The 27,197-nt window shown below is 43.9% G+C and overlaps 1 protein-coding gene across 1 annotated transcript in view; it reads right to left on the bottom strand.

Annotated features, from left to right (window-relative positions):
* LOC126175990 (probable tyrosyl-DNA phosphodiesterase) overlaps positions 1 to 27,197 on the bottom strand; it is a 121,739-nt gene that overhangs the window by 57,475 nt on the left and 37,067 nt on the right. The window contains exons 5-6 of the mRNA XM_049923099.1: positions 12,783 to 12,905; positions 944 to 1,039 (exon numbers count right to left, since the gene is read on the bottom strand). Coding sequence (XP_049779056.1) covers positions 944 to 1,039; positions 12,783 to 12,905 — 219 coding nt within the window. The remainder of the gene's footprint in view (positions 1 to 943; positions 1,040 to 12,782; positions 12,906 to 27,197) is intronic.

Here is a 27,197-nt window from a genome sequence, read left to right as displayed (position 1 = left end):
AAAAGAAGCGGCGACACTTTCTGCGCAACCCACCTATCATTTTGCACGACAATGCATGGGCGAATACAGTACAAGCTGTGGCTACTCTTTTCGTTCGATGGGACTGGGAAGTACTGCATCATCCACTATACTCTCTGTGACTTTGATTTGATTCCGAAGATGAAGGAACAACTTCCTGGCATTCGCTTCAGAACTGTTCCAGAGATTCGACATGCAGTAGATGGCTCCATTCGCACCATCAACAGAACAGGCTCTGCTAATGGTATACTACGCCTTCCACATCGCTGGCAACGGGTTCTACACAATGCTGGTGACTACTTTGAAGGACAGTAACAGGTGCAAACATGTAACTCTCTTGTATCGGTTGTGAATAAGTAGTTGCCACTATTTAAGTTCCAACCCTTGTATTTTCTTTCCTGCATTCTTTTACAGAAAACATCCAAAACTGAAAGCATGAAATATGCTTCTTACTTATCATCCATAATCTTCACCAAATATCCCACACCTTCTAAGAATTTTTAACCACACTGGAAAATAGCTACAAAGTAACATCACTACCAATGATGATGCCACCAGACACCATATGAATTAGGGAAGAGAGAACAGACTGCTAAACACCTTATGCTGTGATATACGACTGTTGTGTGAACTGATCAGTTATCTACAATGTGCCTCTACAACATATTGCAATATAATGTCATGTTTCAGCACTATTTTGATCTTCATATGAATAGAATGCAAATAAAACATATTGTTAAGTTCAAAACAAGATTAAGGTTGATGACTATTCTTGTTTTGTTTCCATGCATTTTCCAACTTTTAATTGATTATTTGTGAATTGTTGCATTTTCTTCTAGATAATGTTAGTCAATAAGTAACGTAAAAATACATGTGTTCATTACCCTTTAGTTCTGTGTAAAGTAAAAATATATGTGTTCATTACCCTTGAGTTCTGTTCTCGAAGTCAGATGCAATGAGGTTAGCTGTACTGATAACAACTCTCACACTGTCATCATCATAACAGAAGATGGACATTTTCCTGCAAAACAATACATACCAAATCTCAGTGCTTATTCTTAAGACAATTAAAGATTCTGCAATAAGCAGGAAGAAATTATGTAGACAGTCTCCAAGCAATGGTATTACACACACTACACACATGCACATTACACATGAATTTGTAATAAATTAACAAACCAGTCAGTGAAGCAAGTGGTTGGTGTCTCTGGTGTGGGAAGCTAGATTACAGGCAACTGGTTGGAGGTGTTGGTCAATGAAGGCCAAAATTCTTTCAGTGGGGACACAATAACCAGCCACAATTGGATGTCCAGGATCGTTGGATTTGCAGATTTTGGGAAGCATGTAGAAGGTGAGTGTGTGGGGTATTATAGGGCTGAGGAGGGAAATGGATTCAGCAGAGATGCTCTGGGAAGGGCCTAGGGCTTTAAGCAGGAATTGGAGTTTGTGTTGGACTTCTGGGACGGATCACTGGCAGAGTTTATAGGTGGAGGAGTCAGATAATTGGCAGAGGCCTTCTGCCAGGTAGTCACTGCAATTCGTAACAGCCGTGGTCCTTCTCAACCAACCACCTTCCTAGATGTTGACCACCTCCTCTCTGATGGCTCCTTCTGCACCTCTGCCTACATTAAACCCATCAACCACCAACAGTACCTGCATTTTGACAGCTGTCATTCCTTTCACACCAAAAACTCCCTCCCATATAGCCTGGCTACCTGGGGATGGTGTATCTGCAGCGACAAAAACTATCTTGCTCAGTATACTGACAGTCTCATCAAGGCCTTCATGGACAGGCACTATCCCCCAGATCTAGTCCGCAAACAGATCTCCTGTGCCATTTCCCCTCACATCCCCAGTCCTCCCATGACTCCCAAGAGCCAGACACAAAGGAGTGTCCTCTTCATCACCCAGTACCAACCCGGACTGGAACAACTGAATCACATCCTTCGGCAGGGCTTTCATTACCTATCATTGTGCCCTGAAATGAGGGGCAGTCTACCTGAGATACTTCCCACTTCTCCTGAAGTGGTGTTCTGTTGTCCACCCAACCTCCACAACATCCTAGTCCATCCCTATGGGATGCCTGATAGCTTATCTAACAGTACACTTTCAAATGAGCCTGTTCACTGCTCAAGACCTCCCCATGAGGTGTGTAGCAGGCTGGTTGGTTTGGAGTGAAAGGGACTAAACTGTAAGGTCATCAGTCTCTTCATTCATTAAGTGGCAAACCAGGAGAGGCTGTCAAAGGAAGGAGGCAAAAGGTGACCTAATGCAATTATAAAAATAAAAATAAATAAAAATAAAATAAAAATCCCTCAAACACAGAGACAAAAGCCCAGAAAAAAGACAGCACAGACAAGCCATTAAAATATCAGTCAAGACAAGACATTAAAATAGAGAAATGAAAAAAGAACAAAAAGAATAAAATAGTGGGAAGGGTAGAGGCCAGGCTGGGCCACCCAAAGACCCCTGGGGTGGTTGAGGGGCAGGAGTGGGGTGCCTCACCAACCCCTCAGGTGGTCAGGGCCAAAAAGCCTTACCTTACAAGGATTAACACAAACCACCTTCGTGGGCAAAAGTGACACCAGGTCAGCCACTTTGGCATTGTCTGCTAGCACCAGAGGTAGCGTGTCAAGAAGATTAAGATGCCGCCTCAAAGCAGCCGTATTAGGACAGCCTATGAGTAAGTGGGCCACCATCAGACAGGCTTCAGATCAGCAGTGAGGGGGATCCTCAAGTCAGAGAATGTGACTATGGGTCATCCAAGTACGGCCAATGTGGAGTTGACAGAGGATGGTGAAAAGCATGCATGGAAGACTGCCACATGGTCATGGTCTCCTTAAGTGTCCTCAGTTTGTTTGGGGAGATCAAGATGGATCATTCCATGTTCCAGGTTCGAGCAATCGATAGCATACAAACAACTGAAGGTCCAGTTTTGGGAACCTCGTTTTCAGAACCAGCTCATTCATTTCCTGAAATCCCAACATGACTGAGGGTTCAAACAGAAACTGCTGGCTGTCCAGTTTGATGGAGGTCAGAGACAAGATCCTGGATAGCCGTAACCAGTGTTTGAGGAGCATAGCACTAGTCTATAGTCTGAAGTCACTACAGATTAGGATACTCTTGCCAGTGCAAGAACATGGCTAAGGGCTAGCAGTGAAGACACTGTAGCTGTCTGGCAGCGAGTGGACCATGCATATCTGTATGCAAAGCCTGTTTATCATTGACTGTTGAGCCATCGGTGAATAACACTTCTGAACCTATACATGTCTCAAGGGCAGCCAAGAAAATGCAACGAAGAATGGTGGAGTGAATGGAAACTTATGGACTAAAGAAGACTGAGACAAATCCGATGTTGGGGCATAAGCCATGGGGGCACATGAAATGTCTCACTGACCAGAGGCGACAGTGGAGGAAGTTGCAGTTCTGAACAGAGACACTGGAGGAGTGGAACAATTGTGAACCCAGTCACTGTTGGGGGAGGCAGACTCCCTTCCAGGGACAAGGACATGATAGTTGGAGTGTTCAGGGGAGCTATGAACATGTGTAGTGTAATTTAGCAGATATTGTTGGTGCCTGATAGGTTATGAAGGCACTCAGCTTCAAGCAGTAAGTTGTTCGCAGGGCTAGTTCGGAAGGATTCTGTCGCAAGTCAGACCCCACAATGATGAATGGGCTGTAGTATCCGCAATGCCGATGGTGATGCTGAACCATATGCAAGACTCTCATAATTAAGATGAGACAGAATCAGGGCTTGCAGAGCCCGCAAAAAGGTAGAACAATCTGCACCCAGCTAGTGTTAGCGAGGCAGTGAGGAGTATTGAGGTGTTGCCTGCACTTTCGGTTAAGTTGGTGAAAGTGAGGAAGCCATGTCAGGTGGCAATCTAAGACCAGTCCAAAAAAGTGGTGTGTCTAAACTACAAGAAGTAATTGATTGTCTACGTAAAGCTCTAGGTGCAGGTGGGCAGTACAATGGCAACAGAAGTGCATGACATAAGCCTTGGTGGCTGTTAACCAAAAGCCATGTGTGAGAGTCCATGACTGTGCCTTTTGTATGCCACCCTGTAGATGACAATCAGCAACAGCTGTACTTGAAGAGCAATAATACAAGCAAAAATCATTGGCATATAAGGAGGGCAATATCAAAGACATCACAGCTGCCTTAGACCTTTGATGGTCACCAGAAAGAGGGGGACACTCAGTACGGAGCCCTGCGGGACACAATTCTCTTGCGTATGGAGGATACTGAGAAGCACTCACTTGAACCCACAACGTACAGTGCAATAAGAAGTTCTTGACAAAAATAGAGACACCACTCATGTAATGTAGTAAGGATGTGGTGATGCAATGTCATGTCATGCACCTTCAGTAGGTTAAAAAAATATAGCTAATGACGACGTGCAAGGGCTGTCTGGGTGGTGGACTCTAGGTGAACCAGATTATCAGCAGTGGTGCGGCCTTTGCAAAAACTACCCTGAGAAGCATCATTCCCAGGATTTTTGCTTCCATCATTTTGAGGTAGTGGATACGGGCATGGAGCCATTTGCAGGCAATGAATTACTCCAATGAAGGGTGTAGTAACCAGAACCAACCACAGGAACGCCTTGGGCTGCGGATCGGAGCCACCAGGCGGGGAAGCCGCCGGCAGTGGAGCACGCACCACCGGGTAAACACAAGGACGAGTCGGATGACAGACCAACGACAACCGACAACGACCGACTAAGACTGACACACTAGGAAGAGATAAACAACGGAGGCTTGTAGAAACCACAACACCAACAGTAAATTCACTCGGAACCAGAACCAGGCAAATGTCAACAACGAGCAACGACCAGAACACAGTAACGCCAAGATAGAGACGCAATCCAGAGCGAATACCAGACTGACTGGACTAGGGCAGAGCGGGTCCCTATATACGAAACCAGAGGGAGAGGTTATTGGCCGCGGTCTGCACGTGGTGTAGCGGCGCTGCGCTGAAGAGCCGCCGCGGACGCGGAGCCCTTTATGGGCTGGCCACGTCCATTTGTTCTGGCGCGTGTTCGACTTCCGCGGCGGGAGGTACTAGAAAGGGTGCCATCTATGGTGTTGGGGAGCAACAGGGGTGGATCTTTTTGTTGTATCATACGAGGCCGTTCCATTTGGAGAGATTGCTGGGGCTGTGTGACCACCAGTGGGAGTAAGTTTGAGTTGTTTGTGGGCGAACTATCCACCATGGTACCATCCACTCCAAATGGGGTCTCTCCCCATGGGTGCCACCCAGCCACAGTAACAGCTGCCTTGCCAGGAATCCGTGGCTGGGAGCCCCTGTGCCCCAGCCATGACAGACACATACTCCATGGCACACATGGAAAGTGTGCATCACAGGCACCAACAGTGCAATCACTGCATGGTCAGGAGGCTACGACTATGCAGGTACTTGATGATCCCCGCATGATGGAATGGCTACCGTGCTGGATTTTGGTCATATTAAGGCAACAGGAAAGAAGGGTGCTAGGATGGAAGGGCACACAGGGACAGCATACACCACATGGGTGGGGTGATCTCCCTGCACGACATGCACTTCTGTAAAATCTGGAAAAGATGGCAGGTCAAACGCAACAATGGGGACCATATACTCGCTAATGGAAGGCAAAGATAGTGCCGAAAGTGTGACTGGAAATCAAGACCAAAATTGTGAACCACGTCCTGGCAGGGTCTGTGCCAAAATCACAATCCAATGGAAAGTCAGAGGTAATAGATAGTTGAAGTGTAGGTTTGCAGCACAGAAACATGAAGTAGTGCTGCAGAGAGTGGGACCCTGTGGTACCCAAGCACGTACTCACCAAAAAGTGGTGAGCCCCTGCGGGGAAAAGTGAGTAGCACTATCTTAATTCATGTTGTTCTTCCAGCCCAGATTTTCCATTGTTTAATTTAGTTATAACTTTTGAGTTATTCCCCTAGTCTGTGCATTATGGCCCAAGATAAAATTCTTAGGATATCTTAAAATATGTGAATTTGACCTATGATATTTATAGTGATCAAAAAAATAGAATTTTTAAGTGGATGAAGCAACTGCACCTATCAGACTTTTACATGGTTATCAATATGTATCACAAAGTAGTCATGAGCACATCTGGATTAATGATATGAAATCTGATTTAATGCTGCCTACAGGTGTCAGTGTTTTCATTCATTCATTATCATTTATCCTATTAAAAGGAAGCACTATACATTGGTGTACCTGCAATCAGTTAAAAATTATGACAATTTTACAAAAAGGACAGATTGCTACTCACCATATAGTGGAGATCTTGAGTCACAGACAGGCGCGCACACACACACACACACACACACGCACACACACACACACACACACACACACACACACACGTCATGTGTAAGCGAGTTGTGTTTATGTGAATGGGTATGTGTTGTCTACCTTAAAAGAAGGTCTTTTGGCCGAAAGCTCACTTGGTTAGCAGTCTTTTTGCTGTGCCTTTCTGCAACTTAACATCTCCATTATACGGTGAGTAGCAAGTTATCCTTTACATAATATTGTCATTATTCCATGCTGGATTTTCCATTATTTAGTTAAAAGTTAAATATATTAATAAGTTAAATTTAAGGTGTGCTAGGTTTAATACAATATTAAGATCTGACTTGTTATTATGTATAACTTGTAACTAATTCACTGAATTTCTGGTGCTTCTTGTTCTGTTGTTGTTTTAGGATGCAAAAACAACTGGGGTCATACACACCCATGTTAGAACCATAGAACATGAAGACAAAAAAGGAGTTAAAAATAACTGCACCTTAAGCCCAATCGACGGCAGGAGTGACAGCTAAAAACAGGAACTTGGGGAAAGGTCCATAAAATAAGCTGTAGAGAGACGGGGGTCCTGAACTAAAAATTAAATGTCCTTCACCATATTGGATAAAAAGTAAAAAGCCGTCGACAGCCTGTGTTTTGTTCACTAAAATGGCTGATAACTCAGATGGCGAACATAAATGAGAAAGTGATTAAAGAAAGGACATTCCATCAAGAAACAGCGAGCCATCAAAGGTTGAGAGCAAAGAGCACAAAGTGGTGGGGGAGCACCACTTAACACATGGCGATGGCTAGAAAGACACTGCCCAATACGCAACCTAGCTAAAATGATCTCCTCTTGGCGAGAGAGCAGAGAGGAGGTCGTCCGAGCCACTGGGAGAGGTTTAATTCCAGGAGCTTGTTCCCAAGAAGGGGAGACCAGTGGTGATGCCAAAGTGACACGACCTGCTGACAGACCACAACACAGAGATCATCAGAGGGAATGGAAGAACTAGCGAGCCCCAGTACAAGGACCACAGGCTAGGCAGTAGCGTCAGCGGCCTTGTTTCCCGTCAGACCGATGTGACCAGTGACCCACATAAACAGCACAGGCTTGATAGGAGGCAAGGAGCTCTGCTATAAATACTGAGCAGTGTTCCAGAAGCCGATACCAAAAAATGTCGGTGCCAATGAAGAAATCACACTCAAAACCACGGTCAGTCCAAGAACCATCAGTGTACACAAAGCTACTATTGTGAAGTTCCATGCGAATGTCATGAAACTTACAGTGACAGAGCAAGGCTGGATTAGTGTCCTTAGGAAGCAAATGAAGGCCAAGGTGAACACGGGCTACTGCGTGAAGCCAAGGAGCCCATCGGAAAAATGGCAGATAGTGTGAAGTTAAGCTGTCAGAGCAAGAGCCAAGAGCGAACTTCAGGAAATAACAGAAGAGGGACGCACCCCATACTGGCAGTCAAAGAAGTCACCAGAGAAGGAGGCGTAGGATGGGTGACCAGGCATGACAGACAAACGGCATGCATGTGTGCTGAGAAGAAAGTTACTGCGGTAGGACAGCAGTAGTTCAGCAGCTTCTGCATACAGACTCTCAACTGGGCTAGTGTAAAAGGCGCCAGTGCCCAAACGGCGTAAGAGGGATGGACGTGCAGATGCATACATGAAACACCTTTAGTCTAGTTTTGAACAGACAAGGGACTGGTACAAATGGGGGAGAGTGGTTTGATCTGCTCCCCAGGAAGTACCACTGAGGACACACAAGACATTGACAGACTGCATATGGCAGGCTGCTAGGCAAAATGTGGGAGGACCAAGAAAGTTTCCAATTGAGCATGAGCCCCAGGAATTTTGCAGTTTCAATGAACAGAAGAGCAACAGGCCCAAGATGTGATTGTGAAGAAACCAAATGCGCTGCTAGTAATCCATACAAACTGGTTGGTCAGTAGAAAAGCAAAAGTCATTGTCGATGCTCCATGAGTAACAATGATCGAGACATCACTGAAGACACCACTCAAGTAGACAAACTCATGGAAAACTGCAATAGATCACAAAATTGTCAATTAAATGGGAGCCTGAGATGCCCGGCAGGAGACAGGCCATTATAGGGTTAATGGTGATAGCAATGAGGATGACGCTCAAGATGGAATCCTGAGGCACACCGTTTTCATGGATAAAGGTGTCTGACAAGCAGAACCTACACTTACCTTGAAAACTCAGTCTTTTAAAAATTCCTAAGGAAACGGAACATGTGGCCATGGAAGCCCAACATATAGAGAGTACGGAGCATACTAGTCCTCCAGCAGGTGCTGTAGGGTTTCTACAAATCCAAAAACACAGCCACAATATGCTATTTCCGCAGAAAGCCATCCGTGACATGGATCGACAAAGTGACGAGATGGTGAAATGCAGAATGGCACGCTCGAAATCCACACTGTACAGTGGTTAGTAAATTGCGAGACTCGGGTCACCATACCAGCCGGGCATGAATCACATGTTCCATCACTTTGCAAACACAGCTGGTGAGAGAGTTGGGGTGATAGCTACAAGAAAGGTATTTGTCCTTACCGGACGTAGGTATGAGTATGACGGTGGCTTCATGCCAGCGTCTGGGAAACGTGCCCTCTGCCCAGATGCGGCTGTACGTGTTAAGCAGAAAGCGCCTGTCTGCAAGAGAAATGGGCTGCAACATCTGAATGTGGACAGCATCTGGCCCTGGGGCAGAGGATTGGGATGAACTGAAAGCATGATCTAGCTCCCTCATAGTAAAGGCAGCATTGTAGCACTCATGATTCTGAGAAGAGAAGGGTATTGCCCGACCCGCCTCCGCTCGTTTTCGGTGGAGGAAGGCAAGGTGATAGTGGGAAGAGCTCGAAATCTCTGCAAAATAGCGGCCCAAGGTGTTGGAGATAGTAACAGGATCCACTACGACATTATCTGCTATTGTCAGGATGGAAATTAGGGAATGGACCTTGGTCCCAGAGAGCCGTCAGAGGTTGGCCCACATGACAGAAGAGAGAGTGAAGCTATTAAAAGAACCAATAAAGGAAAAATAGCTAGCTTTTTTTCTATCCTGAAAAATGCGACAACACTGTGCACGCAACTGTTTATAACAAACGCAATTTACCATCATAGGATGATGGTTAAAAACACGGAGAGCACATCACCCCACATAAATTGTGTTATGGCACACCTCAGTTCGCCAAGGGACCAGGACAAGGCGTGGCAAACAAGAAGTGCAAGGAATGGAACATTCTGCGGTGGTAAGGATAATGTTTGTAAGTTATCCAACATGGTCATCACAACCGGGGAAATGATATCCGTCGAAGGCTGCCAGGGAGGAGTAAAGCCTCCAGTCGGCCTCAGAAAGCTGTCATTTGTGTGTGCATGTAGATGGTGTAGGAGCCAGCAAACGGATAGCACACAGGACACAGTAGCTCGAGTATGTGTCAGAGAGAACAGAACACTCGAGACGATGGGCAAGATGGGCAGTGCAGAAGGAGAGATCCAAAGAGGAACAGGAATGCATGGAGTCTGAAAGGAATGTGAGTGCTCCTGTGTTAAGGTTAAGTTGATTGAGGTGGTCTGCCAAGAGGGTACATCTTTTAACAGGTTCTTGGAGAACGTCAAAGAGGACAGTGGGCATTAAAGTCACCGAGCAGCAGAAACGGGTGAGGGAGTTGCCCAATAAACTGGAGAAAGTCTGTCCTGATGCTACCGAATGACAGAGAGATGTAAATGATATAAAGGGAAAATGTGGATTGCAACAGCTTGAAGCCAAGAAGTCAGGGAGATGGGTCGAGAATGAATGTCATCCCTGATCAGCAGCATGACTCTCCCACCAGATGGAATGCCATCCTGGGGGGGGGGTCAAAGCGGTTGTGAGGACGAGGACGCAATTTTGTTTCCTGGAGGCAGGTAACACAAGCAGACACTGTGATTCCAAGAGCAGCTGTAAGTCCTCTTTGTTAGGTGCCCGTGAACATTCCATTGATTCATGATGAGGAAAGGGGAGAGGGAAAAAAATGAAAGGGTGTAACCTCAGCAGCTGCCGAGTGCCAGCCTTTGAAGACTTGTTGCTACAGGGCATGGAGGCAGGAGGATCCTGTTCCATGAGGTCTAGAGGCATTGGCATTCTCCTTCTGTTGGTCTCCAGAGTCCAAGGCAGAAAAATGATTGGCAGTGCGCATTCGTGACACGGGGTCAGCTGGGCGAGGGTATCACATGGCGAAACTGTCAAAGAGAGTCTCTGAGTCAGCGAAGGAGAAGACCGTTTGCCTTTGTTTGATTTACTGGAGCCTTTCTGGTTGCAAGAGGAAGACTCAGATGTTTGGTGGCTGGAGGGATGTAAGAAGTCTTCATGGGAGTATTCCTTTTGTCCAATCCAGCCTGCTGGTTGTCTAACAGGTGACTTTGCCCCATGAGGTGAAAGTTTGGTGACTTGTTGCACAGATGGAGGAGGAGACGGGGATGCTACCGTGACACTGGGTGGTTTTACAACTGCGATGCTGAATTTGAGGTCGCATGTCTGCGTGACCATGTCATTTGTGGAGCGAGATGCAACTAAAACAGTACTGTAAGTGCTGGATGGCAGAACACAGGGTTTCCAACTAGCGAGCGACCGGATAAGGCACTTTTTCTTTTACCCGGATCTCCTGGGCTGCCCACTCATTGAGATACATGGGAAAATCTCAGGAGGAGGTGGTATGGTCACCATTGCAGTTGAGGAGGTGGACAGTTTCCCTCCTGAGCATCCCTACCATGTGTTACATATTTGGCTGAGTGTCAACAGGACATTCAAGTGTGGTTGTGATGATGACACTGGTAGCAGCGCATCAGACTCAGAATGTACAGTTGCACTGTGATAACTTCATAGCCTGCTCACTATCAAAAGTGAGAAAAAGAGTGTGAGTGATGGATGCCAGTGACACACTGATCAGAGAGGTACGTTTGGATTTTTGCCTCGGTCAGACCATCGAGCAGCCTAGTGTAAATAACACCATGGGAAGAATTCAGCATTCAGTGGGCCTCAACACGAACAGGACAGCCATGGAGGAGCGAAGATGGAAGTAGTTGTGCCTGAGAATCAGAAGTAGTCTCCAAAAGCAAAGTCCCATTGTGTAAATGAGAGCAGGATTTCACAGGGCCAACACTTGCATGAACACCTTTCCAAATAATATACGGATTTACCGTAGAAAAGGACTGATCGCCTTTAGTATGTGACAGCAAGAGGAACCTTGGTGCAGCTGGGAGGGTCCTTGAATCGTTAGCCTCATTTCGTTTACATTTAGCAGACATTAACTGAGAAAAACACGATTGGCTCACTGCGAGAAAATCCCCCATGATTGCCAGCGTCTCTGATGACCCGCTCCTTCCAACTGGAGGCCCTCTCAGAGAGAGGTGCACCCCCCTTAGGTGATTATTCACACCAAATGTCACACTTCCTGAATATCTGACAGAGGGACCAATCGGCAATTTGGAAAGGCAGCAGCTCAAGCAATCACCCCTCCTCGGGCCTGGCCTGTACAAGAGGGGATGTGTGAATCCTACCTGTTGACCCAGGGCTGGAAATTATGCATTACCCAGTCACCTGTTACACATCAGACGCATGGGCTGGCCTTCAGGAGCCAACAAAGAGGAATAAGAAACAGAGGAACCCAAATGTTGAGATGGAGGAAGCATAGAAGAAGGGGAATGAAGAAAGGAAAAAGCAACAAAAAGCAGTGGAGAGACTGTTTTGATATTGCCTATTGAAAATGCATAACACATTTCCAAAAACATCCCAGACATGTTCCTAAGGGTGGGAAAAGAATAGCAAGTGAATAGTCATGCAGCACGGAAGGGAAAAGATGTTGCAAAGGCTGGGGCCCCATGGTAGCCAAGCACGAACCCATCAAAGAGAAGCGAGCCCCTCAGAGGGTATGAAGCTTTTATTTAATAGGATAACTGATAATTGCTTAAGACCGAAACTGTGAAATCGTGCAACAAATGAAGAAAAAAATGGTAGCTGCATTACATCATTTATATAACTGATACAGCTGTGGACCTGATCTCTACAGATGATAGAAAATCAGAACACTAACTTAGTTGGGAAAAGATTACGGAACCATCTCAACAATCACCTGCAGTAATTTAGGGAAATGCCAAAGAATACTAAATGTGGAGGGAAACTGCAAAGAATAGTAAATGTGGATGGCCAAACAGGAATTAGGACCATGAAGCACTTGAGTGCGAGGTGTTCAAAGTATTGGCTGACAAACCAACTTAGTTGGTATATAATGACTAAATGTTTATTACTGCACTAAAACCTCAACCTAGAATGTATTTAGTACTTTTATATTTCACTGAGATATGTGGCTAAATTTTTAAAAAAGAATTGTTTTCTAAAATGATTTCATGCAGTTAAACCAGAAAAAAACAAAGTTCCAAATTATTAGCACAAACAAATGCAGTGGCAAATACATACGTGTGATGATGTCCAAATGCATGTCCTGGCTTTACTCGATAACCCTTCACATTATCTGGGATGTTCTTGCACTTTTTGAAATCATCACCATCTTCTTCATAAAGAATGAGTAACGGTTTTTTCCTGTGAGAAAAATTAAACTATTAATGGTAATTTTAAGTCCAACTGACAACATCCGTGCTATAAGATCAATACAAGAATAAAATAAAAATCGATTCGCCTGTAGAACAATTTTTTGCACAGTTTTCAATTCTATAGGGGGCTTTCAAGTGAAAACAACACAGATGGAAAACAAAGTAAGTATATAGTTTATTATTTCAAAAGTAATCACCATAACTAGTACTTTTAACCCACTGTGAGACAAGATGACCAATGGTTTCCTGAAAAAAATGTTTGTGGTTGGCTATGGATCACAATTGTACCCAAGTGTTTATCTCTTTGACCAAAATAAATTGATGGCCACAAATGTCTTTCTTCAGGATTACAAAAATATGGGAATTGTGCGGGGAGAGATCAGGACTGTATGGAGGATGTGTAAGGGTTTCTCAGTTAAACACCTGCAGCACAGGGAAAACAATCTCGCTGATATTCTGCAAATCTGGCTAAAAGGTGAAGGCATTGCACAACCTGGTGGTTTTTAAAGGCAAGTGTTCCCACAGAATGGCTGACATTTCCTAGTGCCCTCTGGGAAACAAACTCCTGAGAGAGTTGCCAGGCAGCAGCACATTACTGAAGTACTGTGAGTGTTAAAAGGAAATGGCCAGTCACTGTGCCTACTTTCTGTTGTGAAAGTTGATTGGCTGAAACGCCTGTGTGTAAAAATAATGTGTTATCGAGTGCAGAGGAAATCACAAAATTGAGAAGTCAGTCAGCTGTTCTGGTGGGGTATAGTAGATGAATTTGGAGCCCCAAAGGTGGAGGTGGCATGGCAGTGTATATTTTGGAAGTCAGTCGCCACGGATCAGCAAAGTTGTTCTCTCAGTGTGGAAAGTTAAGAGAGCATTTAGAAGTGCAGTCCCAGGTGCAGACATGAGAAATGTCTTGGTCAACTGCCTGTTTTTGAGATGCATATTTTTGTTTAGATAGTGTACACAAACTATTTAGGAACAGGTCACTTGATAGGGTATGAGGGTGTTGTTTAATGATATAAGTACACTCGGCGACAGTAATTACAAGGGAATAAACTGTGTTTTGCTTCAATGGAAATTTGAACAGTTAAGTTCTTGTGTATGTCTTTATCCCCTTTAACTTAAGACTGTGATTCTGTATTGTGTACAGAGGATATGGTAGAAGCAAATTGGTCATGGTTGGATCTGGGAATCTTTTGAGAGTAGTCAGGTTGCTACAGGGCACTGATTGATTATTGGTACAGAGGAACTGAATGCTTTAACCCCATTTTGCAAGACAGTATCAGATGGCAATCCTGATTTAGCTTATTGGTCGATAGGAACTATCCAGGTCCACCAAAAACATTTTGGAAGAGCATTTATGAGGCAATATGACATGATTTGTCTCGTGTATCACATGGTGCTAAGATTTCTTGGACTCTGGCCAGGGGTGCAAAGGGACTTCGACAGACACTACAGATGCCCTGAGATGACAGATGAGAAAGAACGTTTCTAACTGTAGTCTTGTGTTCTCTTGTGCTGAGCTGCTAGATTACAATCATCTCAACCTACAAATCTGCAAGTACCTAATATTTAAACCATAAGCATTCTGGATTCTGTTGCTCTGCACGTACAAGGACACTTTGCAGCCCCAGCAGGCAGTAATTTAAACACCTGAAGATTAAGGTGACAGAGTTCAAGCATTTCAACTCGATTTACATAGCTTTCAAGTGGAGAGGATTTTTATTTGTAAGCATTCCCTCTGCATTGTACAAATATGTATAAATCAATTGTATTTCATGGTGTTTGTTATGCACGAATGAAGCAGACAAGGGCTGGGAACTAAGGGTGTTCGTGGACCTAAACAAAGTTTGAGAGTATGCTGGGTTCATTTGTACATTTATATATATGAATAGCATCAGCCAGTAAGTTGTTATCCAGAGGGTAATACCTGCAGTTTTAAGTATGAAAAAAAATAATGAACTGAAGTTACGCTTAGAATGATGAACATAGAAGTCCCTAGTTGTTATGATAAAGTATGTCTCCTCCAGAATTTTTATCAGATGACGATTTTGGGGATTTCTGTGGATAACTGTGGTGACACACAAAGGTCGCATTGTCTATTGAGAGAGCGAGTTGCATTTCACTCTATGGGTTCCTCCCCTGTGACTTGTTTATGCATATGACTACAAGCCAAGATGACTAATCTGATTTACTGGGTTATGTAATTCCTTTTCCTAATGCTTCACGGAACCTCTTCATGAAATGGAGGTACAAACATGTATGTTAACCTACATGTAACGTGCTTCTATATTTCACATTTTTTGCTATCATGGGACGATGCAGCATAGGTGACTGAACATCCAAATGGTACATTCCTTAGTTTCTTTATCCTTCTGCTGATGATTTTCCACATTTAATACAGGTCTTGAGGTACTTCTTTATAATCTTTAGCAAATCCCATGTACATATTTAGAAAATTACAAAAAGGTAGTATGGCTGGCCAATACTTAGCTACAGGAGACTAATTTCTAACTACAGCTGAAACAAAAACATAAAAGTAGAAAATAATTAGCCTTGTTTTTGGAACTTATTGTCAATACACATTTATATTTACGCCGATGAGGGACATTATTCATCCACCTTCATTGTCAATACTGTGAAGTATAGCATCAACTGGCCACTTGGTGTTGTCATTTCCTATTGTTTAACATCACTGAGTGTCTTCCTGATACAATGTAAACCTCATACTTATTTCTCCCTTTGTTTAGGTAACAACTATTTTACATTTCCATACATCTCCTGTATAATATGCTGCACGTTTTGGTGGTTCCTAGGATTTTTCATAATTTTTTTCCTTTTACAACTGCTGATATCCTAAATGATCAAGGGGATTGAAGCATAGCTATTTTGAATCTATGGAATTTCATACCCTACATCCCAAAAAACAGTTTCAATTCTTTGAGAGTGGAGTGTAAAAGGCACTTTCCTGTTTTTAATATGCAAACTAAAATAACACTGAAATCTGACCATTGAGATGGCCAAGTTAAACGTTATATTTCATGCTCATCAAACTAGTCTTGGACATTTCTAAGCCATGTGAAAAGGAGCAGTTCCCAGCCTGAATAAATTATGTGAAAATGGTAACCTAAACTTGTTTCTTTGACCATACCAGTCACTTTCTTTCAGAGTGACCACAGGACCCACTGAAATCCAAAACACAGCTGCCTAAATCATTACAGAAACTGCACAAAAATTATGGCAGAAAAAATATATTTTGGATTGTTTTCTTCCATGTACTCTTTGCACATAAGCACATCCAGCAGTAGAAAACAAAGATAGACTATTGGGCTGCATCATGTTTCCACTGGTCAGCAGATCAGATTTTGCACTCCTTCCAAAGCTTAAGTCTGTTCTCTACAGTCACCTGATTTATAGGATAGTTTCACCACCACAAATGTTTGCTTTATGCAGTTCCCATCACAATGTTTTCACTGACACTTTGTCTGGATGGAAATGATGCTCATATTCATTTTTGTGGCAGTGGTTTCTTTATTAGAGATAAGATCTCTTCCTAAGATCATCCTATTTCTATTAGAGAGGTTAGCTTTTTTCCCAGTACCATGTTTATCAGACTAAGTACATTGTCATAATATTAGATGTGGAGGCATCTGCTGTCTCTAGTAGGTATATGTGTATACTGCTACTAGTGCGTGTGAGTGTGATTATGAGTGCACTGAGTATAGTGCCACCTTGCATGTCCACTCAAATCAACTGCCAACTGTATCATCAGTGTGGGCCGGCCACTAGAGGCCACCTGTAGGAAGCGTGTACGTAGTACAGTCTCTGTTACGCCATCTACTGGCGACTTACACCTATATACGCATGAAGCAGCACTGACTGGCTTACTCTATGTTCTTCTAGTTTGTGCTGCTCACATCAGTTGTTCTGTCATGTTACGAGATGCTTATTTCCATTATTGTTCAGAGGTTTATGAATGAAGCCATAGTTGTGTTACTTAGATCGTTTTCGTATATTGCTTGGTTATACACAACTGGCGACGAGTGTGGAACAGTTTCTGCATGTGTAATCTTTTAAGTGTGGTTTCATCAGGTTTATTCATTACTGACTCCGTGACACCAGCTCCGATTAAACAGCTTACTTCAGCTATGAACACTATGTTGGCTTCCATTAACAGACAGGGTACTGTTCCACCAATTCATCCACCCACTTTTCTTCCAATGATGATTCAGCTGAGGATCAGGGAGATTATGAAAAAAGACTCAGACAGCATGTTTTGGTTTTCAGTGTGACAGACTTGAATTTGTGCAAAGCCTTCCTCCTCTCGTGGATTGCACCGAAGGTGTTTCAATTACTGTCAGCTTACCCCTTTACAAGAACTGGCAGCCCTTACTTTTGATCACATGAGCATTTTATTGTCCATCGCAAACAAACGCTTGTCATACAGGTGTGAGTTTAATTCTACTGATGCTGCAAGAAACTAAGCTAATCATACAGGGCCTGGGCGGCAGCTGAACTTCACGGAATGGGCTATATGTATCAATTTGTTACTGATTCCCATAGTGACTATGCAGCAGGATCTATGATGCACAACACAATTATCTGTTTAGCTCTGGACAAAGAAGTGCATCAGAAGGCTTTACTCTATGAGACCTCCGGCCCCCTCCCCCCTCTTTGCAAATAGAAATAGCATGATCTTCTGAAGTTTCTCTGGAGGGTGACCAAACTGAAGTGTGGGGTCATGTGGCAGTAGTGTCACAAGATGTGTCCACTACTAGGATGACAGATGGCTTGCACAAGGAAGTGGCAGGGCGGCAGTAAACATGAAGGCCCAGTGATGAGCAGACCAAGCAAGTCCAAGCAGCTACAACAGCCACAGTACCAGCATCAGCGTTCTCTGTTTCTGTCTTGTCCTTCCTGTTTTGTCCAGCATGAACATTTGGTGTACTCTAAGCACTGAGCTACTTCTAATGTTTGCCAGAAGAAAGGTCACATCTCCTCCGTGTGTTGTTCGCTGAAGGTTTCTCAAGATATGGACATTGATGTAAACTGTGTAACTCCACAGCTTGTGACTTCTCCCAAGTTGTTTATCAAGTTAAGTGTTATTCGTGAAATGCTCTGGCTACAGGTCAAAACAGGTACTGAATGCTCAAACCTATGTGAGTTTAGGCTTGCTGCCATTGACATCAGTCATGCGGAAGCTGGTCAATTATAATAAACAGAAGAACATTATGTTTACAGCATCTGCCTCTTGCGTTGGGATGCACTCGTTTCAGGCATTTGGGTTTTCTATCACTGACATAGTTCACCTTGTGTTCAATCAGTTACCATATTCTCAATTGGAAACACTGTGTAAGGAATTTTCAGAAGGTATTGGGGGCACTACTAATTTTTCTGCTCATATTTCTTTGAAATCCATCGCTCGGCCTCGTTTTTGTCATGTGCATCCCATTCCTGTCACCCTGAATGATCAAGTGAGAGCAGAACTGGACAGACTTCAGTCTCTAGGTGTGCTGCAACCTGTTATGGTTAGTGAACAGTTGTCTCCGCTGGTTGTAGTTCGGAAGCCTTCATGGAAACTTCGTCTGTGTGGTGACTTCAGTACTACGGGCAATGTGCAGTCGATCCTGGATATATAATCTCTGACTCCCCAGCATGAACTGTTGGCGAAAATGTTGGGTGATCAGCCTTTTTCTAAAAATGATTTATTTGAAGCATATCTGCAGGTTCTTGTGGCTGAAGAGTCTTAAAATCTCAGTTGTTACAACCTTCTATTGTTTATTTGGTGTTTGAGGTCTTTCGGGATAGGGCTCCCCACTGCTAGACCACACCTCCACTGTTACGTCAATACCTTGTCCCTTGTCCACGAAGGAGCTTCAAGCCTTCATAGGGAAGATAGCCAAGGGCGGTCACATCGGCCCACCCGTTGGACACCTCATTACACAAAATATACCTTTTCTGCTGGAGCCCAGATTGTGAATGTGCTTTTCAAATGTTGAAATCCAAACTACCCTTGGCTCCTTGTTTAGCCATGTCCTCTCCCGACTAGCACACAGTTTTGGCAACTGATGCCTCACAGTATGGCCTCAGCGATGCTAGCGCATCAACATGCTGACGGCTCTGAACGATCTGCGGCTTTTGCTCTAAATCTCTGTCTGGCCCAGTAGCATTATTCTCAGGTGAAAAAAAAAAGAAGGCTCTTGCCATAGTCTATGCTTCCAGAAATGGCATGGCTTTTTTTTGTATGGCTCCCAGTTTCAATTATTACCGACCATAAACCTTTGGTTTCCTTACTTAACCCTCACACTTCCTTGCCTGACAATGCAGTACACTGCCTACAATGCTGGGCACTGTTCTTGTCTCGCTACAATTACGAAATCAATTTTTGAACTACATCCAAACAGGGCAACACAGACACCTTGCCCTGCTTTCCTATGGGTCCTGATCTTAATTTTGATTATGAATAATTGCTTTGCTTCCATTTTGGTATGGAAATGCAGGCCAAGGTTGAGGTTTTCCCAATTATGGGCTTACGCATAGCGACTACTATTGCCGCCGACCCAGTTGTCTGCCAGGTGGTTTGGTTTGCTCAACAGGGCTGGCCAGGTAAACCACAGGGTCGAGCTATGGCCCTCTGCATAGCTATTTTTTTACTTACAGCATCATATCTCCAATTTTTGATGGTGTTTTGCTGTTGTCCACAAAAGAACTCTCTCCCAGAACAGTCTGTCCTGCCATGTTAGGTGTGAGGTTCTACACCTTCTCCACCAGGGCCATTGGGGAGTTTCGTGCACTGAACTGTTAATTAGGAGACATTTTGGCTAGGGATTGATGGCAAAATCATCCGTTTTCTTGTGGCTTGTGAGCAGTGTGCCCAACAACAAGTATCTCCCAGGGGTCTCTTGTCCTCCTGGCACCCTCCACGCCAGCCATGGAAATGCATTCATGTACACTTTGCAGGTCCCTTCTTGAATTCATACTGGCTCTTGTTGTGGATGCATTTTCCCGGTTGCCTTACATTCTCCGATGTGCATTGATGTCACCAGATGTCACAATTTGTACGCTTTTGGTGGTTTTTTTTCTGTTGAGGGGTTGACTTGCTTTATTAGTTTCTAATAATGGGCCCCAGTTCATTTCTCACACCTTTCAATTATTTTATTACCATGACGACATTTGTCATATTACAGCTCTGCCATTTCACCCTCAATCAAATGGTGAGACTAGTGCTTACATTCAAGTCTCCAATGAAAAAGTTTGTTGTGGATCCTTCGCCATACTGTGCCCTTCTCCGTTTTCTGACCACCTCTTGCTTCACGCCTATGGGGAAGGGAGCCTAGGCCAGTTGCTTCTCAGCTGGCTGCCACGTGGGTTGCTCCCCCTTCTGTGGCCTGCGCCGTACCTGCGTGGTCTGATTCGTCTAGTGTTGTCCACTGGCTGGGATGACATCTTCGTGATGTCTGTATCACCACCTGCTGTGGAGGTGCTCCTGTCCCATTGGCTGCAGCCTCATGTGCAGCGCCTTGGGGTTCCAGATTGCCAACACTGGACACCAGTCCATCTTCGGGCTCAGGTCCATTGCCGCAGTCTGCTGTTCTAGTCAGGCCACCTCCATCCTCCCCCTTCGTCATCATCGCCTCAGCCATTATCCCCGGTGGGTCCAACCCCGTCTCCTCTGCATTGGGACCTGCCAGTTCATGACGACGCAGAGATGACGATGGCATCCCAGTGCTGTTGTCAGGCACCACGTGGGCCCACTGACCTCGTGCGTGCCTGTGACCGCCTGTGTTCCATCGTGTGGGTGCCCATTTTGCATGAGGGAGCTGTATCCTGCTACTAGTGTGTGTGTGTGTGTGTGTGTGTGTGTGTGTGTGTGTGTGTGTGTGTGTGTGTGTGTGTGAGAGAGAGAGAGAGAGAGAGAGAGAGAGAGAGAGAGAGAGAGAGAGAGAGAGAGAGAGAGATGATGATGATGATGATGATGATGATGTTTGGTTTGTGGGGCGCTCAACTGCGTGGTTATCAGCGCCCGTACAATTACCCAGTCTTTGCTCAGTCCAATTTCGCCACTTTCCTGGATGAGGAGGAGGAGATTAGTGTTTAAAGTCCCGTCGACAACGAGGTCATTAGAGACGGAGCGCAAGCTCGGGTGAGGGATGGATGGGGAAGGAAATCGGCCGTGCCCTTTCAAAGGAACCATCCCGGCATTTGCCTGAAGCGATTTAGGGAAATCACGGAAAACCTAAATCAGGATGGCCGGAGACGGGATTGAACCGTCGTCCTCCCGAATGCGAGTCCAGTGTGCTAATCACTGCGCCACGTCGCTCGGTTTCCTGGATGATGATGAAATGATGAGGACAACACAAACACCCAGTCATCTCGAGGCAGGTGAAAATCCCTGACCCCGCTGGGAATCGAACCCGGGACCCTGTGCTCGGGAAGCGAGAACGCTACAGGGAGAGGGAGAGAGAGAGAGAGAGAGAGAGAGAGAGAGAGAGGCAGAGTATAGTGTCATCATGTGTGTGTACTCAAATGAACCGCCAACTGTATCAGTGCAGGCTGGCCACTAGAGGCCACCTATAGGAAGCGTGCAAATGGCATGGTCTATGCCGTGCTGTCTACCAGAAACTCACACCTATACACACATGGAGCAGCACTGACTGACTGTCTCTATGCTGTTCTAGTTTGTACAGCTCACATCAGTCACAGCTCACATCAGTTATTCTGTGTAGTTACGAGAAGCTTATCTCTGCTACTGATCAGAGGTTTATGAATGAAGTCATATTTGTGTTACTTGGATCTGTTTCATGAACTAGTGGATTGGTTTCATGTATTACTTGGTTACTACCGTATAAAGCTGTTCTCACGAACCAATTTGAGTATGCTGGAAATCTACCAAGTCAGACAATTAATATAACAACAGTGAAAACAATTTCTGAAATACTGTAATACAAAGGAGAAAACCGTAGATGAGATCAGTTTTTATAAGTAAGAACACAATCTCTGAAAATGAGGATTTATATGAGTGTGTTCACATTTTTTTGTTCAACAACTGTATGTAACACTACAGGTGTTAAACTTACATTACACATGGAAAACAATGAAACTATGACATAAAATGATAATATTAAAGGCTTGTGTTCTTGTTTATTCAGTTGACAGGTTATGATGCAGAGCCTTACTGCAATGTAATCAGTGTCCAATTCAGGACTCATACTGATTCTCATCCATTGTAATGAAAAGGCTGGAAGAAAGATTAGGGTTTAAGAAACTGTCCACTGCCGATGTAAACCAACACATTACCAAGCTGTGGTGAATTTCTCACTGCATGCATTACTTCCCCAACAGAGGAAGCTGATGATGCGGTAAGCATTCACCTAGCTGAAAGCTGTTTTGATTAAGAGTAATGTTTTCTGCCTTGTATCGAAAGTAATTCACTTGAAAAAATTACAAAAACAGAATTGCTGGCCAATATTTACTTTCACAAACTAAAGTATCAGTAGGCCCCTACCGCTGGTAATGTCACATATTCATTTTTGTATGGACCTATCCTAGTTTTCAAACTAATAGTTCCTTCCTCAGAGAGGAGAGAGGGTCGGGTTGAGAAAGGTTTGAAAGGATGGGACACTCAGACAGATCTACTCGTCTCATCCTAAGTGACCAGCCCTTCAGTGTTAACCTTCTTCAACCAATCCTCTCTCTCCTTTCTGAGGAAGGAGGTATTAGTTCAAAAAGCTAGGGTAGTGTTAGGATTTACTCTGGTAGTTTTATTTCAGTTACCAGCTCTGTTCTTCAGCACCCCTGAACTATTGCTGCAATTCAGAGGATACAACTAGCAATTCTCTCTCTATCTCCTGGAGCCCCCTGAGTCCAGGCTGTTCCAAGCTGCACATTTCTAAGGCAGTTGTGGCATGTTCCCTCCTCAGGACAGCACTGTCATTCACAGTGATCAAGCAAATGCATTGGCACAGCACAGAAGCACCTCAGAGGTTGGCGACTTCAACTGATATTTCTCAGTCAATTACAGACAAAATTTTTTTGAAGGTGATTCTATGTTGAAGGAATGAGAAGTATAGGAAATATACACAAATAAGTCTGTCAAAAAGTATATTATATAGATACTGCATGTCTGAACTTCAGTTGTCAATGCATTTTCAGTATTCATGTGGAGTAATCTGTTCATTGTTGTGTCTTTAAGAACAAATCTTTCCTAGGTTTTTATTCTTTTCAGTGTTGAGAAAAGCTGCTCCCAACAGTATATAGACACAAAAATAAATAATTTATTCTGCAATTTTGTGTAGCTTGAGACATGTATCTTTATGTAATGAATGATGCCAATGTGACAAATTTAGATTGTTGAAATATCTGTCCTAAAAGAAAGTTGTGTTCCGCAAGTCTATCACTTACAACTTGGCTGATCATAGTACATAAATGGTTGAAATTGAAAAAGGAACACTAAATAATTTCTTTCTCAGATCAAAAAGGAATGTCATGCAGTAACTTATTCGAAATGATCAGACAATTATGTCTACTAGCAATGATAAACCTGATTTGGCACACTCAGACACTGCATCATTCCCAATTCATTTCAAGAAAAGAGAGAGCAATGTTTTGCATGGGTGCTAAAGGAAGACAAAGAATTTCTTCTTGACTAAGCTGTTGCACAGCACTGGGGTACATTATTTCCCAATAATATTCTGCTTTATGACTTCCAGAAATCCTTTAACAGTAGGGAATCTAAAAGCATACAATTTAAATATTTCGTGACAATTTTCTACTGTTTCTGCACTCAGAAATGAAGCAATGAACAATGAAAATGTCCTTCCAGAATTTATGTTGGAGCTTTATTTTCTAAATGAGAGAAAGTTCTGCTGATGCCAAACCATATGTTGTGCACTGTCTATGGCTACAGAATAGTGTTTCCCACTTGGACAATCACGCTTTCCACTCATTCACAAACAGCTTCAAAAAACCTGTAGTGATGCGTAATTGAGCAGTACTACATCCAGTAGTTCCTCAATTACTTGCAGCTCCAAATCACACACAAATACTGAAAAAATCAGTGCACAGTTGGAAACAACTGTGCTGTTTTGTCAAATAAGAGGAAAAATCTAAAAGCCTTAGGCCTTTCTCCCAGAGCTGTCTCTCCAAATCTACTACCACATCCCGAATGTGAAAGTACATTATTTGCTTTCACAGACAATAATCTTCAACCCTCTCTGGCTGCTTTGGATATTATCATTCTGAACTGATACCATACACGATTTTAAGGAGACACTAATGGAAAAAGTTTGCTTCTTACTGCTGCACTGTGAGCAATTTTGTAGTTTATCTGAACTGCTACATCACTTTTGATCCCTTTAGCGTTAGTTACCTGTCAAGTATGCTACAGTGGGCAAACTGTTGTAGCATAGCTCTAGAACTTCTATAGTATGAATGTGTTTTTCATAACTAACCACCTAAAGATATGTAATGGAGTCATATGTCACAATTCTTAGCTCAATTGAACACTTTGACACACAATGCATTCACACACACACACACACACACACACACACACACACACACACACACACACACCAGCCAACTACACTGACTGCAGCTTCACTGGGCTGGTACAATGCAATGAGCTGGGACAATGTAACCACACAAGTGTATGTGGATGTGGACTGTAAGTTCTGAAGAAACATTCATCAGCAAGTTAGCAACATTCTCAGTGACACTGAGCTTCACCTACTGGGTAAGTTGCTACCTTTACTCCTTCTATAATTTATACTCAACCAAAGATTCCCCATTATCACAACCATCTTATAGTGGATGGATGGGGCTCCCAGGTCTAGCCGTATCTGTTGCTGTCAATGTTGGAATACAATGGTGAAACTGCTGGATGTTATGCCAGTTATATAGTCTTGCGGCCTGAGGCGTTTGAGTCTGGCCTGTCCCCCCCCCCCCCCCCCCCCCCCCACCTTTCTCCCCCCAGCCCCAGCCCCGTCCATCGCATAGGTTCCAAGTTGGGGCAATGAGCACAAAAGAGCACTCTGCCTCAGTGAGTTATTATGGGAACAGCCAGTTTGGGACTACTGCAAGACATCCATTACTGAGTGCCAGCTACACTGCTTACTTCTTATCAGCCTGCAACTACACTATGTGATCCTAAGTATCCGGACACCTGGCTGAAAATGACTTACAAATTTGTGGCGCCCTCCATCGGTAATGTTAGAATCCAATATGGTGTTGCCCCACCCTTAGCAATGATGACAGCTTCTACTCTCACAGGCATACATTCAATCAGGTGCTGGAAGGTTTCTTGGGCAATGGCAGTCCATTCTTCACAGAGTGCTGCATTGAGGACAGGTATTGATGTTGGTCAGTGAGGCATGGCATGAAGTCGGCGTTCCAAAACATCCCAAAGAGGCCCTTAGGGTTCAGGTCAGGATTCTGTGTGAGTCCATTACAGGGATGTTTTTGTCTTGTAACCACTCCGCGACAGGCCGTGCATTATGAAAAGATGCTCGATCATGTTGAAGGATGCAGTCGCCATCCCCAAATTGCTCTTCAGCAGTGGGAAACAAGAAGATGCTCAAAACGTCAAAAACATCAATGTAGGCCTGTGCTGTGATAATGCCACCCAGAACAACAAGGGGTGCAAGCCCTCTCCATGAAAAACACAACCACACCGGAACACCACTGCCTCCGAATTTTACTGTTGGCATTCCCACGCTGGCAGATGACATTCACTGGGCATTCGCTATACCCACACCCTGCCATGGGATCGTCACATTGTGTACCATGATTCATCACTCCACACAATATTTTTCCACTGTTCAACTGTGCAATGTTTATGCTCCTTACACCAAGCGAGGTGTCGTTTGGCATTTACCGGTGCAATGTGTGGCTTATGAGCAGCTGCTCGACCATGATATCCTTGTTTTCTCACCTCCCGCCTAATTGTCATAGTACTTGCAGTGGATCCCGATGCAGTTTGGAATTGATGTGTGATGGTCTGAATAGATGTCTGCTTGTTACACATTAGGACCCTCTTCAACTGTCGGCGGTCTCTGTTAGTCCACAGACCAGGTTGGCCTGTAGGCTTTTGTGCTATACATGTGCCTTCATGTTTCCATTTCACTATCACATCAGAAACAGTGGACCTAGAGATGTTTAAGGGTGTGGAACTCTTGCATACAGACGTATGACACAAGTGGCACCCAATCACCCGACCACATTCGAAGTCCGTGAAGTTCTGCAGAGCGCCCCATTCTCCTCTCTCACAATATCTAATGACTACCGAGGTCGTTGACATGTAGTATCTGGCAGTAGACAGTAGCACAATGCACCTAATATGAAAAATGTATGTTTTTGTGGGTGTCCGGATACCTTTGATCACACAGTGTACCTTTCTGCTCAATCTTTACTAAGGCCTTTCTTTTCCTGCTGATTCCCAAATTTCCAAAAGATAACCCAGATATAAGGCCTTCTTTTGTGGGTGTACTATACGAAGCATTGTGATCAATACTACAAAATCTTGAAACTTGCTACTTCAACAAATCTAATCTGTTGGCAATGCAAAGACATACGGGAAAGATACTACTCTCTTCATGCACAGTGAGGTAATATATTTTAGTACAACGCAGTACACTGCCTTGTTAATGACAAAACTGATGTTTCACATTGGGCATGTACGCAATACACATTTTAGGGCAAACATGAATGTGCTGAAATACTCTACTCCACTGAATTTAACACTTTGCTCCACGTTTTAATTCAAGTGTCCAGTCTAGAGCATGGAATGAGTAAAGACATAAAGTGGAGATGACGCTTCTGTTTTCTGGTGAAACATTACTCCCTTTAGTGACCTGACAGAAGTAATCTTCCTGCGTAGGCCGTTTCATTCTGAAATAATGATTTTATTTCATGAGTTAGCAATTAGCTAATTTTACCCCCTTATGTATTATCAAATTACTTGCACCACAGGAAGGGGAGGGGGGGAGAGGGGGAGAAGTAAGCATACAGCATCATAATATTCCATACGTCTCTGTGAAGGAAGCACCACGTGATGGTGTCCTTGATAATGGTTTTGCACAACCATGGTACCTTATGCAGGTTTTGTCAATGTACTAGTGTACAGTGTGTGCTCCCTGCCGCCGTTGGATGAGCAGCTGCAGCAGCAAGTCGTATACCCCTAGCTTACTTATTTGTTACATAGTTTAATTCTTAATTTCTTTGCGTGTTTTTGGGTACTTGCATTGTTTAATTCATAAATTTCGGGCGTATTATAGTATTTGAGAGTTGT

The sequence above is a fragment of the Schistocerca cancellata genome, chromosome 3 (genome assembly GCF_023864275.1).
Source record: "Schistocerca cancellata isolate TAMUIC-IGC-003103 chromosome 3, iqSchCanc2.1, whole genome shotgun sequence".
In the NCBI taxonomy this organism is placed as follows: Eukaryota; Metazoa; Arthropoda; class Insecta; order Orthoptera; family Acrididae; genus Schistocerca; species Schistocerca cancellata.
This window is presented reverse-complemented; position numbering and strand designations above follow the sequence as displayed.